We start from the raw sequence: 14,497 nt of genomic DNA on the forward strand, positions 1-14,497 counted from the left end.
TCTAACATTCCTTTCTTCCCAAAGAGTCCAAATCAAGGCAGCACGAGTACATCTCTACATAATTCTCCCTATTTTTGTAGGCCAATAAAAGGTAAATGGTTGAAGAGCATGTGAACTTCTGCTGGTAGACTCCAACTGCTCCCAAACAACGAAAGTAGCCTACAGAAGAGGGACAAGATATTAATAGGTGGTAACAATCTTCATTGTGAGCTCTACAGAGGATACACCAGTTAGGAAAAATACAGAGGAAAGGTCTTCTCTTTTGTAGGTTATTACTTTCCCATGGAATACTTCCCAACAAAATGCCATAATTTTTTGGGGAACTGGCCTGCACCAACTTTTCGTTGACGGAAAGGGTTGATGAGTAGAAAGTTGAGAGATGGACTTGAAGAAAGAAGCACAAGTGAAGGTTCCATTGGGTCAAGGAGTCCATACCCTCTTATCTGGCTTGGAGGGATCCAAACAAACCTGATTAAGACAACCAAGCAAGACAGAAAGAGATTCAATTTCATCATCCCTAATGAATTCTTTTCATATGATATTTCTTTTCTTTTGCTAGGGTTTAGATGAACTAGAGTGAAGATACTTCATATTGTGAATTTTAAATGATATTAGATTATTCCTTCTAGTATGTTCTCTAGATACCTTCTACTTACTATTGATTGCAATTTGTCTATTTGTTTTTTTTCCACTAGCACTAATGACCTAAGACCATTACACATTGTTGGTTCCAATCATCTGGGATCTTGGAAGGGGTAGACTGGATAAAATCCTAATTTTGTTTTTGTTTTTTTTTTTTTTTGCACAAAGTTGCTGCCATCCTACACTCTCATGTTTGCCATCCATGATTTTAGAATTACACCAAGTAATGGCCCCTACTGTTTTTTATTCTCACTAGGAACTTTCTCCTGTAACTGCATAAAACTCTATTGCAGATTTGCAGAGCTCAAAGAACTACATGGAATTGAAGATGAGAAGCCATTGGCTGCTGCTGGAGGCCCCCAAAAAATGGCTTCTGGGCTTCTCTGTATGAACCTATGATTATCAAGATTCTCTTTTCTATATGAATCTAAAAGTATCAATTTCTTTTCTTCAGGGTTGACATTTTTCATAATTTTGTTGCTTCGTTATGCAGCTGTCACTCTGAAGTGTGTCGGAGCATCTATTGGAGAAAAGCAATCTCTTTCAAAGAAATTACCTGCCACCACAACGGTGATTGTCTAATTTCAATCCCTAAACTCTCCTTTCTGTTTTACTGGGGTTTTCTACCAAAAAACTGAATCCAAATTTTACATAAAACTATTTTAGGTTGGGAGGCTAAAGGTTCTATGTGAGAGCTTCTTTCATTTGAAGTCCATCAAGATGAAATTGTTTCTTCAAGAAGAGGTAAGTGCTTCATTTACTTCTGATAAATTTGAATGTCTCCAAATAAAATGGTCCACAAAATTTGATTAGTCCATTATTCTGTTTGATTAAAATGTTAGTTAATTTTAGCTGGAAATCATACGATTTGTTCAAATGAATTAAGATGTGTAATCTTTGTTCTGTATCTTTCATTAGACTGTCATCATCATAATTGGTAGAGTTGAAAAACAGCCCACTTGATGTATGGAACTGTTTGAGATTAGATGCAAACCAGAAAATGAACAAACAAGAGAGGAAGAGAAGAGAGAGCTGGCGGCAATGAGTGTTAGAGAGTAAGAGGTTCAAACATAACCTCTCTCTAACACTCTAAACATCTTATTAATAAGTTAATCTTTGACAAATTTCAGAGAGGCCCTTGAGTGAGCAGGAAAATACAAAAAACAAAATATTACAGAGTATGGCCCCAGAATAAGGCCCACAACAGAGAGAAACATAACATAACATGAAATGACAGTCTACGGGCCATTCGGCCCATCTTCTCTACACTCCCCCTCAAGCTGAGCATAGATGTTAATCATGCCCAGCTTGCCAGTGTCATGTTGAAGCCTTGCCTTGGAAATGCCCTTGGTGAGAAAATCTGCCAGTTGTCCTTCAGAAGTAATGAATGGAAGACACACTTCACCGGAGGAGACTCTTTCACGAATAAAGTGTCTATCAACCTCAATATGTTTGGTTCTATCATGTTGTACCGGGTTGTGAGCAATGTTGATGGCAGCATGATTATCACAGTACAACATCATGGGTTTGTCATGATCTACCCCAAGTTCTAACATTAAGGACCTTAGCCACAATAATTCCGAGACTCCATGTGCCATGGCTCTATATTCTGCTTCTGCGGAGGATCGAGCCACAACTGTTTGTTTCTTACTCCTCCAAGAGACAACATTACCAGCCACTAGACTGCAATACCTTGAAGTAGATCTTCTATCATCAATATTTCCAGCCCAATCAGCATCAGTATAGGCTTCAAGTTTCAGATGACCATGTTTGGCAAATAGAATTCCTTTTCCTGGAGAGCCTTTCAGATAGCACAAAATCCGTTCTGTTGCTGCCATATGGGTATCTCTAGGAGCATGCATGAACTGGCTAATGCAACTGACAGCATACGCGATATCTGGCCTAGTCATGCACAGGTACAAAAGCTTCCCAAGAAGTCTCTGAAAGACCCCTTTGTCTTCCAACAAAGTTCCATCCGAAGCTGAAAGTTTGTGACTCATATCAATAGGAGTTGCAGCTGGTCTTGCACCCAATTTTCTAGTTTCAGACAACAAATCAATGACATATTTCCTCTGGGAAATAAGAATCCCATCCCTGGATCTGGCAACTTCTATGCCAAGGAAATATCTCAACTCCCGAGAAAGACACATGTAGACCTCCTCACGTAAGTCACCATTCAGAAATGCATTCTTTACATCTAACTGATAGAGAGGCCAATCAAAGTGAGCTGCCAGAGATAAAAGAACCCTCACAGATGTCATCTTAGCAACAGGGGCAAAAGTCTCCAGATAGTCAATCCCATATGTCTGTGTGTAGCCCTTTGCAACAAGTCTGGCCTTGTACCTCTCAATAGTCCCATCTGCCCTGTATTTAATGGTAAAAACCCACTTGCATCCAACTGGATCCTTCCCTTCAGGCAAATCCACCACCTCCCAAGTACCATTTTCATGTAGAGCATCCATTTCAGCCTGCATGGCATCTCTCCATTCTGGAATCCCAAGAGCTTCTGATACAGACCTAGGAATGGGGTTAGAAGCAACTGAAGAGAGGTAGGCACAATATGAAGGGGAAAGTAGGTCATAAGAAAGGTGTTTGGAAATGCAGTGTGCAGTACACTTCCACTTTCCTTTCCTAACAGCAATGGGGACATCAAGATCTGGGAAGGGGGATTCCAAGGGAGCTGAAGCAATACCTGTTATCTCATCTGTGATTGGGAGGGTATGAGCCTCATCTGTTGTAAGGGAAACCACTTGCTCATTCCTGGATCTCTGCCTTTGATACACTTTGGGATTATGGGTAGGACGAGGAGGTAAAGAAATAGGAGCACTAGGACAAGAGGAATGAAGTGGCTGATCCTCCTTTGATTCATTTTGTGAGGATACAGATTTGTCAAGAGACTGAACTGGGACAGGAAGGGGAAGAGCAAAAACTTGTGACAGACTCTCCCCTTGTTGACAATGTCCTTCCTGAGAGGGACCATAAAAAGGAGAAAGTTCATCAAAGGTAACATCCATAGAGACATGTCTGGTGCCAGTCTTTGGATCAAAACAACAATAACCCTTTTCTGTGGGGGAGTAACCGAGGAAGATGCATTTGTGGGCTTTTGGTTCAAACTTGTGTCTCTGCACACTTGGAATGTGAACATAACAGGTACAACCAAACACACGAAGAGGAATTGGGAAGAGATCCTTATCTGGATGAAGAAGACTGAAGGGGGATTTAAACCCTAAAACCTTGGATGGCATACGGTTTATGAGATAGGCAGCAGTAAGTACAGCATCACCCCAAAATCTTGTGGGAACATGTGAGGCAAATTAAAGGCTCCTTGCAACTTCAACAATATGTCTATTTTTTCTCTCAGCAACTTCATTTTGTTCAGGGGTTCTAACACAGGAGCTTTGGTGAATAACCCCCATGTCAGAGAGATACAAGGATAAGCTCTTCTCAAAATACTCTTTTGCATTGTCAGATCTGAAAACCTTAATTCTGGTACCAAATTGAGTCAAAACAAGCTCATGAAATTGCCTCACAAGTCTCGGCACTTCGTCTCGGGATTTCATTAAGTATATCCAAGTGAATCTAGAAAAGTCATCAATGAACAGGATAAAGTATTTGTAGCCCCCCATAGAGGATAAGTGGTAAGGCCCCCACACATCAGAGTGTACAATATGAAAAAGAAAAGAGGATCTTTTATTGCTCACAGGGTAATTTTTTCTACAATGCTTTGACAACTGACATGACTCACAATTGAGACTGGACACACTGACTCCCTTAAACAGTTTGGGAAGCAAATGACTTAAAGCAGAAAAAGGTAAATGACCCAACCGACAATGACTCAACATAATTTGACTGATTGACTCTGAAGAAGTAGAACCAAAAGCAGCATTCTTGGGATGATCAAAGCATTGGCCAGGGGTGTCGAGCAAGTATATTCCATTCGCTTCATGGCCACTCCCAATCACCTTTCGAGACTTCAGGTCCTGAAACACACAGTGAGAAGGGAAAAAGGTTACACAACAATTCAATGACTTGGTCAAGCTACTTACAGATAACAAGTTGGTATTTAACTTAGGTACATGAAGAGTGGAAGATAAAAGTAAAGAGCCTGTAGGCTTGACAGTTCCCTTGCCAGAAATGGGGGCAAGAGAACCATCAGCTAAGGTGATTTTGTCACGACCAGGAAGCAAATCATATGATACAAACAAAGTGGAAAGGTTGGTCATGTGATCAGAAGCACCTGAGTCAATGATCCAAGGGGTCTTGGGATTACCTGAGGTAGATGCATGGTTAGCAGAAGCCCTTATACCTGAGTGAGCAAATGCAGAGGTGGCTGGACTTCCAGAAGGGTTGGATGATGAAGTTACACCTTCAAACTGGCTGATCATCCTTCCAAACTTCTCATAATCAGCTTTCATGGCTTCCAATTGTGCACTTGCAGACTCAAACTCTGTATCTGTACTTGTGGCTGTATGTGCACTTCCTGTCTTTCTACTGTCATTCTTCTTCTGGAATCGGATAGGGACAAGACTGGGATGCAATTTCCAGCACTTGTCCTTAGTGTGTTTCGGCTTCTTGCAATATTCACACACCACCTCCTTCTTTCCTGTGCCACTGGGGGCTCCTGTAACCCCTTTGGGTTTGATTCCCATATTTGCAAAATGATCATTGATACTGACCCCTTGAACCTGCACTTGCCTCCTGCTTTCTTCACTGCTGACCAAAGCATATGCTTGAGACAATGAAACATCTTCCTTGGACAAGATGTTTTGCTTTGTAATGTCATATTCAGAATTCAACCCTGTCAAGAACTCAAAGACCCTATTCCTTTCAACCAATTTCCTATATGTTTCAGCATCCTTAGGGGTATCCCATGTCACGGCCTCTATCAAATCAATCTCTTGCCATATAGATTTTAGGGCTGAGAAGTATGCTGCAAGTGACTTCTCCCCTGTCTTAAATTCTTCACATCACTTCTCAGTTTGTAAGCTCTGGCAACATTCAACTTCTGGGAGTAAGTTTCTGCAACACTATCCCAGATTTCTTTAGCCGAGTTCATCCACAGATAATGCTGACTAATCTGTGGCTGCATTGAGTTCACAAGCCACCCAATCACTGTGTAGTTTTCTTGTACCCATCTCTCATAAGATGGATCATCCTCTGGAGGAGCTTTCTTGCTCCCAGAAATAAAACCCCATTTTCCTTTGCTACAAATGTGGATTTTCACTGATTGTGACCAAGCCAAGTAGTTGGTCCCATCAAGCTTAACTGTAGTTACAGCCAGCATAGAATCAGTTGGGGTTCCCAAAATCTGTCCATATTCAGCAGCATTCTTGTTTTCAAGGCTTGAGAAATCCACCATGTAAAGGCTCCAATTAGGATTTTTAATAGGTTTCTCAAGGTACTGGGGTCTTGATGAGTTTAGTTTGAGCTGAATAGGCAACAACAACTAGCTCACAGAATCAGTTCAGACTTGATAACTGTGACAGTCCAGTTCGGTGGTAGTTTTTTCTTTACTGTTTCACCCTTTAAAGGACACCCAACAAACCTCTAATCACAAGGTATTTCAGGTTCTCAACAGCCGTTGTCCCAAAGAGAAGAAAACAGGGCCACAGTCCTTAAGAGACCTTTCGTCGAACACTCAGTGTGCAGTAGTTAACAGCCTACTGTTAACTAGAAGAAACCACTTCAAGGTGTTCAGTATAGGTCCAAGAAGAGGCTGGGATGAAGATGAGACTAGTGCCACTTAGTTTTAGATCAGTTTCAGCAGTTCGGCAGTCCAATAATCAGCCGAATAGCACTTCCAAAACAACCCAGAAAAACAGTCCAGCAACAGTGGGCCGAATGTATGTGGGCTTTGAATGCTTTAATAGTCCTCCCAAACAACAAAAAATAACTCAGCAAAGGACTGAGAAAAGACTTACAGCAAGAGAGTCTCTGGTTTGAACTATAAACCAGGCCGAACACTTGTTCTCTGAGATAATTTCGAAAGTCCTTTTCTCTGATTTCAAATCAGGCCAAACAACTTGCTCTCTTATTCTTCCTGGTCACCGAACCCTTCTCCAAGTGTATAGAAACTTGGGCACCCTCCAATGACCTCCAAGAACCAGGCGGATGACTGTAAACTTTCAGCCCTAGAACCTCCTCATGTAGTTGGCTGAACTAGAACCACATGAGGGACACGCCAAGCAATGGCCCGCTCTGATACCAAGTTGAAAAAAAGCCCACTTGATGTATGGAACTGCTTGAGATTAGATGCAAACCAGAAAATGAACAAACAAGAGAGGAAGAGAAGAGAGAGCTGGCGGCAATGAGTGTTAGAGAGTAAGAGGTTCGAACATAACCTCTCTCTAACACTCTAAACATCTTATTAATAAGTTAATCTTTGACAAATTACAGAGAGGCCCTTGAGTGAGCAGGAAAATACAAAAAACAGAATATTACAGAGTATGGGCCCAGAATAAGGCCCACAACAGAGAGAAACATAACATAACATGAAATGACAGTCTATGGGCCATTCGGCCCATCTTCTCTACAGGTAGAAATGCCTACTAACTGCTTTGTGTCAGGTGATCAAAGTTATTGTGGGCGTCCACTCCATATACTACCATACCTAATATATTCTTATAACAAATAGAGAAGGGAAAGGGTGTATTGTCATGCCCTCTGCATGTAGGAAATGGAATCATAGTAACTTGGCTTCATTTTTGTTGGTTAAACCTTTGGCATTTACAATCGTGCCATTAATCAAATCTCTGGCGATGTGTGGCCCTCTCGTCCCTTCCCTCTGTATGCAGTAAATGGAATCACACAGTAACCATGTTGTGTATTTGGTGCTGACAGTGGTGCAAATTACCCATGGCTGTGTTTGGTTTGTGGGAAGATTTTGGTGGGATGGGAAAGGGGAAATGGGTGGAAATTTTTCATGTTCCATTTTTTGGATGCAAAAGGAAAAGTAGTGGGAAAATCAACTCTAGTAACAACTCTTAATTAATTAATTAGTAATATTTTTATTAATTTATATTTTACTATTACTATTTATTAATATTTTTATGAAATAATTTTATAATTAATTAATATTGATAATTATCTAACTAATTATTAATTAATAAAATATTTTAAAATTTATTTTATTAATATTTACTATGAATTAATTAATAATTTTATTTTTACTATTATTTTTTATTTTTTTAATTATTTTATTGAATCATGAATTAGATTAATAATAAAATCCTTATTTATTCATTCATTAATTACTTGGTTAATTAATTATTAACTATTTCTTGTTAATTATTAATTAGTTAATAATACTTTTTTATTATTTAGTATTTTGTTATTAATTAGATATTAATTATTTTAATTAATTAGTTAATATTTATTATTTATTAGATATTAATTATTTTAATTAATTAGTTAATACTACAAGGAAGGTGGTTTTTTGTTATATAAGATCACCCCTACATTACCACTTGTTTCCCACCAAAATGGTGGGACTCCACATCCCAATATTTGGGATCTATAATTCCACCTTTTTCCCATCCCATCTCATGACATCCCACAAACCAAACATGGGAAGGGAGGAATATACCATATTTTCCCTTCCCATCCCACAAACCAAACGAAGCCTAAGTTATTCTCTTACTACTCACTTGTTTCTAGTCTCTGCCACATCTAAAACCTTGAGCTTGTACCATTATGCTTCTCCGTGCAATGATCTGCATTGAAAATAGCCTGGCTATCGTGGTACATTCTAGTTAAATTTCTAAAACTTTTTCAGTTATTAGAATTGTGGATACTAACATAACAGGCTTAGCCCTTACCAGAGCCCTCAAATCACAAAAGGACAAAACATAACACCCCATGACCCCCCTTATTTATAAATACACATAAACAAAAATGTAAGAAAGGAAAAAAGCCTTTTTTTATGTTATTTCTTGTGATTGAACTTCTCTATGATGCATTTTAGGGCATTGAAATTATCTTCTCCAAGCTTCATTGCACCTTTCTACATGTATATCATAACTATGGTCCAAGAACAATATGCCTATGATTTGGTTTCAATCATCATCATCATCATCATCTTTGCGGATGACATTGTTTTAATTGATGAAACTAATGAAGGATTAAATGCAAAATTAAGCTTATAGACATATGCCTTAGAAAGTAGAGGTTTTAAAATAAGCAGGACTAAAACAAAGTATATGACATTTAGTAATAATAGGAGTGTCAATCAAGGTACACTTATGATTGGGGTTGGTTCAATAATTCATAACAAGGGAGGGATTGAGGAGGATGTCACCCAAAGAATTAGGGCAAGATGGGAAAAATGGAGTGGTGCATATGGACTTTTATGTGAACTGAGGTAGACACATGAAATGCAGAAGCACTTTTACCTGTTGTAGATGCAAAGGAGGTAGAAGGGGTAGGGTCCAACCTATTCATCTTCCCAAGGATCCTACCATACAATTCCAAGTCATCTCTGAAGGAGTTAAGTCTTCCTTAGGGTCAAATCCAACAAAGTGCTCTTGGGAAGTACCAATAGTTGAGCTATTAGATTGCGAATCTTGGGTATCCAGATTTGCAAAGGTAAACTTCTTATGAGCAGGATTCTTTGAGCTATCTTGATTCTTGGTGGCCCACTTGGGCTTCCCAATTCACTCCCAACAAGTCTCTCAGGTGTGTTAGACCTTTGGCAACGTGTACTCCATAGTTTGTCCTTGTCATCACCTTTCCTTAAGTCACTCTTCTTCACTCCAATGTTGCCCCCCTAAAAAAGGAAAAACTCATTGTTGGGAGACAAGTTTCTTGTAGGTTTTAGCATCTTCATCATGCTTCCACACAATTGTTTGATATAATCCAGTTCCTTCCAGACAAAGGTAAGAGCTGAATAGTACATAGATAAGCTACAGTCCCTTGCTTACAGGTAGATAACTCTGCTTGAAGTTGGTAGATCATAGTATAATGTCTCTGTTCCAAGTAGGTTGACTTGGCTTGTTCCCAGACCTCACAAGCCATATCAACCCATATGAAAATTTTCTTTACATGGGATAGCATGGAACCCAATAGCCAAGACATTACCATACTGCTCTCTTGATCCCACCTATCATATTCGGTTCTACCAGATTTTGGTTCTTTAATTTTCCCAATTATGTAACCAGCTTTTCCCTTAACTCTGACATACAACTTAATTCTCTTGGACCACTCCAGATAGTTTAGTCCATCAAAGGGAGTGATAGTCAAAAAAAAATTTATGCTGTCCATCCCTCCATTAAGGTTTCCTTGAGAGGAAGTAATACCAGAAGATGCTGAGTCTTCAGTAGCCATTAAGCAAATGATTTTTCTGCTGGTTTCTCAAAGAAAAAGAAGGTTCTACACCCCTACACCACAGTTACAAAGTTGTGACAGTCCAAACCAGCCACATCGAAAGGAGGACAGCACACCCAATGAGGGAAAGGCAGTGCTTTAGCCAAACTTCATCAAAAGAAACCCCAAAGGAAGCAAACACAGCAAAACTGGAGGTCTGTAAACCCTAGCCAAATAGACAGCAGGCCATTAAACTTCATAACAAGGAGATAACAAACTCCCACAACTCCAAACTGTAACATGCACAGCTTACTGCACATTTATAGCTTGAATGTAACAGTACATACCTGGAGTATAAAAAGGATCCCACGATCACAGTCCAAAAAGGGAAGGGAGCACCCCAAAGATGCTAATCACTGCATTTGGCTGTCACCACAAGTACCACAGCACCTCTTCTTGGTGCAATGACCAAGAGAGAAGAAAATAAAAAGGTGGAAAGAGTGTCTAGATCAGTTCGATAGAGTTTTGTCTCCCCTTCCAGTCAAAAAAGGTGAGTTCAGTTGAGAAATCTCGATCGGAAGTACTTTAGAAAGGAAGAGGGAAGAGATATGAAAAAAAGGCCAAAAAAAAAAAACTTTAGCTGGTGGCGCCTAAATTGCTATTTATACTTAGGTCGACTGCATACAATAAAAAGGAAAAGAAAATGACTGAAATACCCTTGCGACAATGTATTAACAGATTACAACAAGACTTTTGATAAGAATGTCGTTTTGGAGTTAGAAAGGATTAACAAGCAATTTAAAGATTTGAATGATTTCAAGAAAATTCCTCTTGCAAGAGATGATAGAGAGGTTCCCATTTGAATTGCCAGAAGAGATGAGTGTTGGAGAAGAGTATATTTGGATTGTTAAGCTGATTGCTATTATTGTCAGGAGGTAGGTCTTCTGGGTATTTGTTAGGGTTTGATTGCTATTCTTTTAGGACGGATTTTTTTGTCTCATTTTGAGTGATTGGGTGGAATTTGAAAATATTATTATTATTTTTTGGTTTGTGGGGGATTGAATGTAAGTTTGTGTTTTTTGTTGTTTTGGTGAGTTTGTGTTCGTGGTGGGCTCTTCCTGTTTGATTGGGCTTTTGGGCTGGTGTTGTGGTTGGAAATAGTTTTATTTTTTCTTTTTTCTCTTGGGTGACTTCCGGTCACCTTCCTTGTAACTTGTTTTCCTTCTAATAAATTTTATTTTATTGCCAAAAAAAAAAAACATTATATGCATAGTTAATAGTTGGTACCCATACCTTCCAAGGTGAAAACAGAAGCCTAACATTGTGCATAACATGCTAATGCAAATTTGAAAGTGTGAACCGCCCCATAACAATTAAATTTCCAACCACCAAGTAATTCTGTTCTATATTAGTATGGATCATTTTTCAACCTGTCATCTGATTGGTCAGACTAGTGACCCAGTTAATAAATCATGCGTTTGCAGTTCTGAGTAATAAAAAAAATAAAAAATATACTTGTTAAATTATTTACCAATCCAGAACCATTAACCTATTTGACATAGCCACCAGATTGCTGGGTTCTTTTTTCTTTTTTTACTTTTTGAAATTTTTTATTGATCTGATGTCATGGGTTAACCCAGTGAACGAGATGGTTAAACCAGTGACCCATCCACCTAGGGGGAAAGCTGTTCAGCCTCTAGGCTGGTTTTAAAACATTGGTATGGATCTGAGATCATTGATGCAATAAACCTGGCTTAAGTCCTAGGGCAAGTGCAGCCCATGATGATTACATCAGGCAGACAGATTGCATTAAACTTTTGCCAAGATCTTACAAAAAAAATCCTTTCTTAACTCGTTTCAAGCTCAGCTTTAGTGCTTAGTTTCTTTTGCAGTATCTTTTAATCATACTTAAAAAGATGGTGGGACATGTATGATTTAACAGAGTAAAAGATATTATGGTTCAATTTCTCATATTCTGTATTGCAGGGTTCCCCCTTGCCACTATTGCTTGATGATGAAATGGCTTCACTGATGGACTTTGGAGTTGGCAGTGAAGCAACAATTCTGGTGGACGAAGAGAGTTAATCACTTGAATCTGGATTATTTGTTTTGTGTATGCTTACGTGGAAGTGATTGGCTTGGGTGTTTTCTGGTTGTAGATTCTGTTACAGTTCAGGTTATGGCTATCACTCAACTCTAGATACCTAGGGATGGGTTTATAGGCCATTCATGTATTTAAAGGGCCATTGGTTGGTGTAATAGTTAAACCTTGGGCAGACAAGCATGAAAACATGAGCTCAGAGCGACGACTTTGTGCAAAAACTGCCAAAGGTGAGGTAATGTCCAGTCAAGACCCTGGATGGGGCCAACATCATATAATGGCCCTTCACATGATTCATGTATTTGATGGGTACTTAGAAAATGCATTGGAGTAGATTTCACTTTGAGAATATAATTTTGCTGTGCTGATGGATGAGACTCTGCAGAAGAGTGTGCAAACTATGCATTCAATTTTTATCCATTGGGTTTCCTTGAGTTTGAATCGTTGGAACATGAGGAAGGGATTCAGTTCTTCCATTGCAGCAATAAAAAGCATACAAATTTCTCACTTTTATTCTCTTTTATGCAAAATTCCTCCACCCCCCCCCCCCATATTCACTACCATAAATTCTTCAACCTGTGATACATTCCTGCTCTTCTCACCAGCTTTGCCAGCCTGATTTCACACAGGATAACTACATACTGCTCTTCAAGGATATTGGTGGATACGCTGGCTTTGCCAACCTGATCTACACAAATAGGGATGCAAACAAATCGGATCAGATTCGAATCAGGGTATATCTGAATTCGATCCAATACTGCTCATGTCGGATCCAATCTGATCTGAAGATCCGATCGGATCTGATAGGCCTCGGTTTGAATTTAAATCTTATCGGTAAGTGGATCGTTTGATCTGATTCGATTCGATTTGTTTTCTTTAAAAATTAATAAATTATTAAAAGAAAAATAATATATACCAATTTTAATAAAGTAAAAAACAAAAAATACAAGTATTTTTTAAATTATTTTCATCATATATATACATTTTTTTATAAAAAATAAATAATATAATAAACTTATAAAAATACAATATAAATAATATATTTATAAATATATAACATATATTGGATCTTCTTGGATTAGATAGGGGTGATTTGAATTCGAATCTGAACATGGGTGATCTGAATTTGACCAAATACACAAACACATGAAACCTGCCTATACCACATTTAGGGTTGATCATGGGTTGCGACCGGGCTGGCCTAGAACCTATGATAAGATCAGATTGGCGCCCCACAAGTGCCTTGTAGCACCTTCCACCTGTGTGTTGGAATATCTCCCCATTGTAAGTACAGCAGATGTTCCCAATGCACAGTGAGATGTGCGTGTGGGGCGCTTGTGGAGCGCCGAGATTGCCTAGAACCTATGGTGAGGGCTATACCCCAGACCAGGCCTGAAATGATGACCCCTAATTTCATGGCACAAACAATATCAATACATCCCGATCGAGTTTGCTCCTGTCATCACTCACAGAACCTATCTTGGCATTTGGCACAGGTAGTGGGTTGCAATACCTCCTGTTCTTCATGGACCACACTAGCAAACTTGCTTACATCCAACAATAAATCCAGGATCCACGATTTCAAACTTGAGCTCGCACATGGCTCTACTTGAGCATCCAACTACTTGGTTTCTCGATCAGATGACTTAGCCCAAAGTAGGATCCATTGTCAGCTGCAAATACCATACTGGATGTCCTCATTGCTATTGGCAGAGCATGCTTCTCAGTTTTGAGAAGCGTTTGGAAGATTCAAGTTTATCCTCCAATTCCTCTGGCAAGTTTTTATTTGTTCTTTAAGGCTGTGTTTGGAAATGATACAAATAAGTGTGAATGCAAATATGTATAGTGTAAAACGGTTCATATAAATTGTAAAATTGGATTAGTTTTGCACTGACAAATTTACCTTCTTACCAAACAGACTTTAGCTGTAACGGGTGCAAATATGAATTCCAATAAAGTATATGCTTTTTTTTATCAAAAGCCTACTTGAATGCAAATTTACTTCTTTTTTATTGACATACTTTTACATCTTATTATCAATGTAAATATGCATTGGTCTGTCATTTGTCGATGCATAAATATAATGTTGCCAAACACAAGCAAAAGTGAACCAGAGTGTAAATTTACCCTGAACTAGGATTTACACTCCATAGCATTTGCATTGTTTCCAAACGCAGTTTTAAATCCATAGCAAGAAACGTTGGAAGAGTATTGAAAACCCCATTGGCGACAAAGCATTGTACCTCTGCCAAAGTGGCTTGAGTTTGTGTAGATTTTGACATAACCAAGCCGAGGCCAGACAAAATCTGGATTGCTTTACGCAAACAAAGGTGGTTTTTTCAAAAAGTTATTTATGAGAATATTCATGCGTTTTCAAAATGAAGGTGTGGGATTGCCTAGTTGATTCTGTTGCTAACTGTAATCAGTCGTGGCTCGTTGGAGATGATTTTTAAC

General features: G+C 38.8%; 1 protein-coding gene across 2 annotated transcripts in view; it reads left to right on the plus strand.

Moving 5' to 3' along the window:
• Window positions 1-12,484, plus strand: part of PFI (tubulin folding cofactor E / Pfifferling (PFI)) — a 77,188-nt gene extending 64,704 nt beyond the window's left edge. The window contains exons 12-15 of one of the 2 annotated variants that reach the window (XM_088945064.1): window positions 936-1,027; window positions 1,136-1,212; window positions 1,309-1,386; window positions 11,929-12,484. In XM_088945064.1, coding sequence (XP_088801190.1) covers window positions 936-1,027; window positions 1,136-1,212; window positions 1,309-1,386; window positions 11,929-12,027 — 346 coding nt within the window. In that variant the 3' untranslated portion in view covers window positions 12,028-12,484. The remainder of the gene's footprint in view (window positions 1-935; window positions 1,028-1,135; window positions 1,213-1,308; window positions 1,387-11,928) is intronic. The other variant, XM_088945065.1, reaches the window with a different exon arrangement.
• The last annotated feature ends 2,013 nt before the right edge of the window (window positions 12,485-14,497 follow it).

The sequence above is a fragment of the Nelumbo lutea genome, chromosome 5, assembly GCF_056320005.1.
Source record: "Nelumbo lutea isolate HS-2025 chromosome 5, American lotus-T2T, whole genome shotgun sequence".
In the NCBI taxonomy this organism is placed as follows: Eukaryota; Viridiplantae; Streptophyta; class Magnoliopsida; order Proteales; family Nelumbonaceae; genus Nelumbo; species Nelumbo lutea.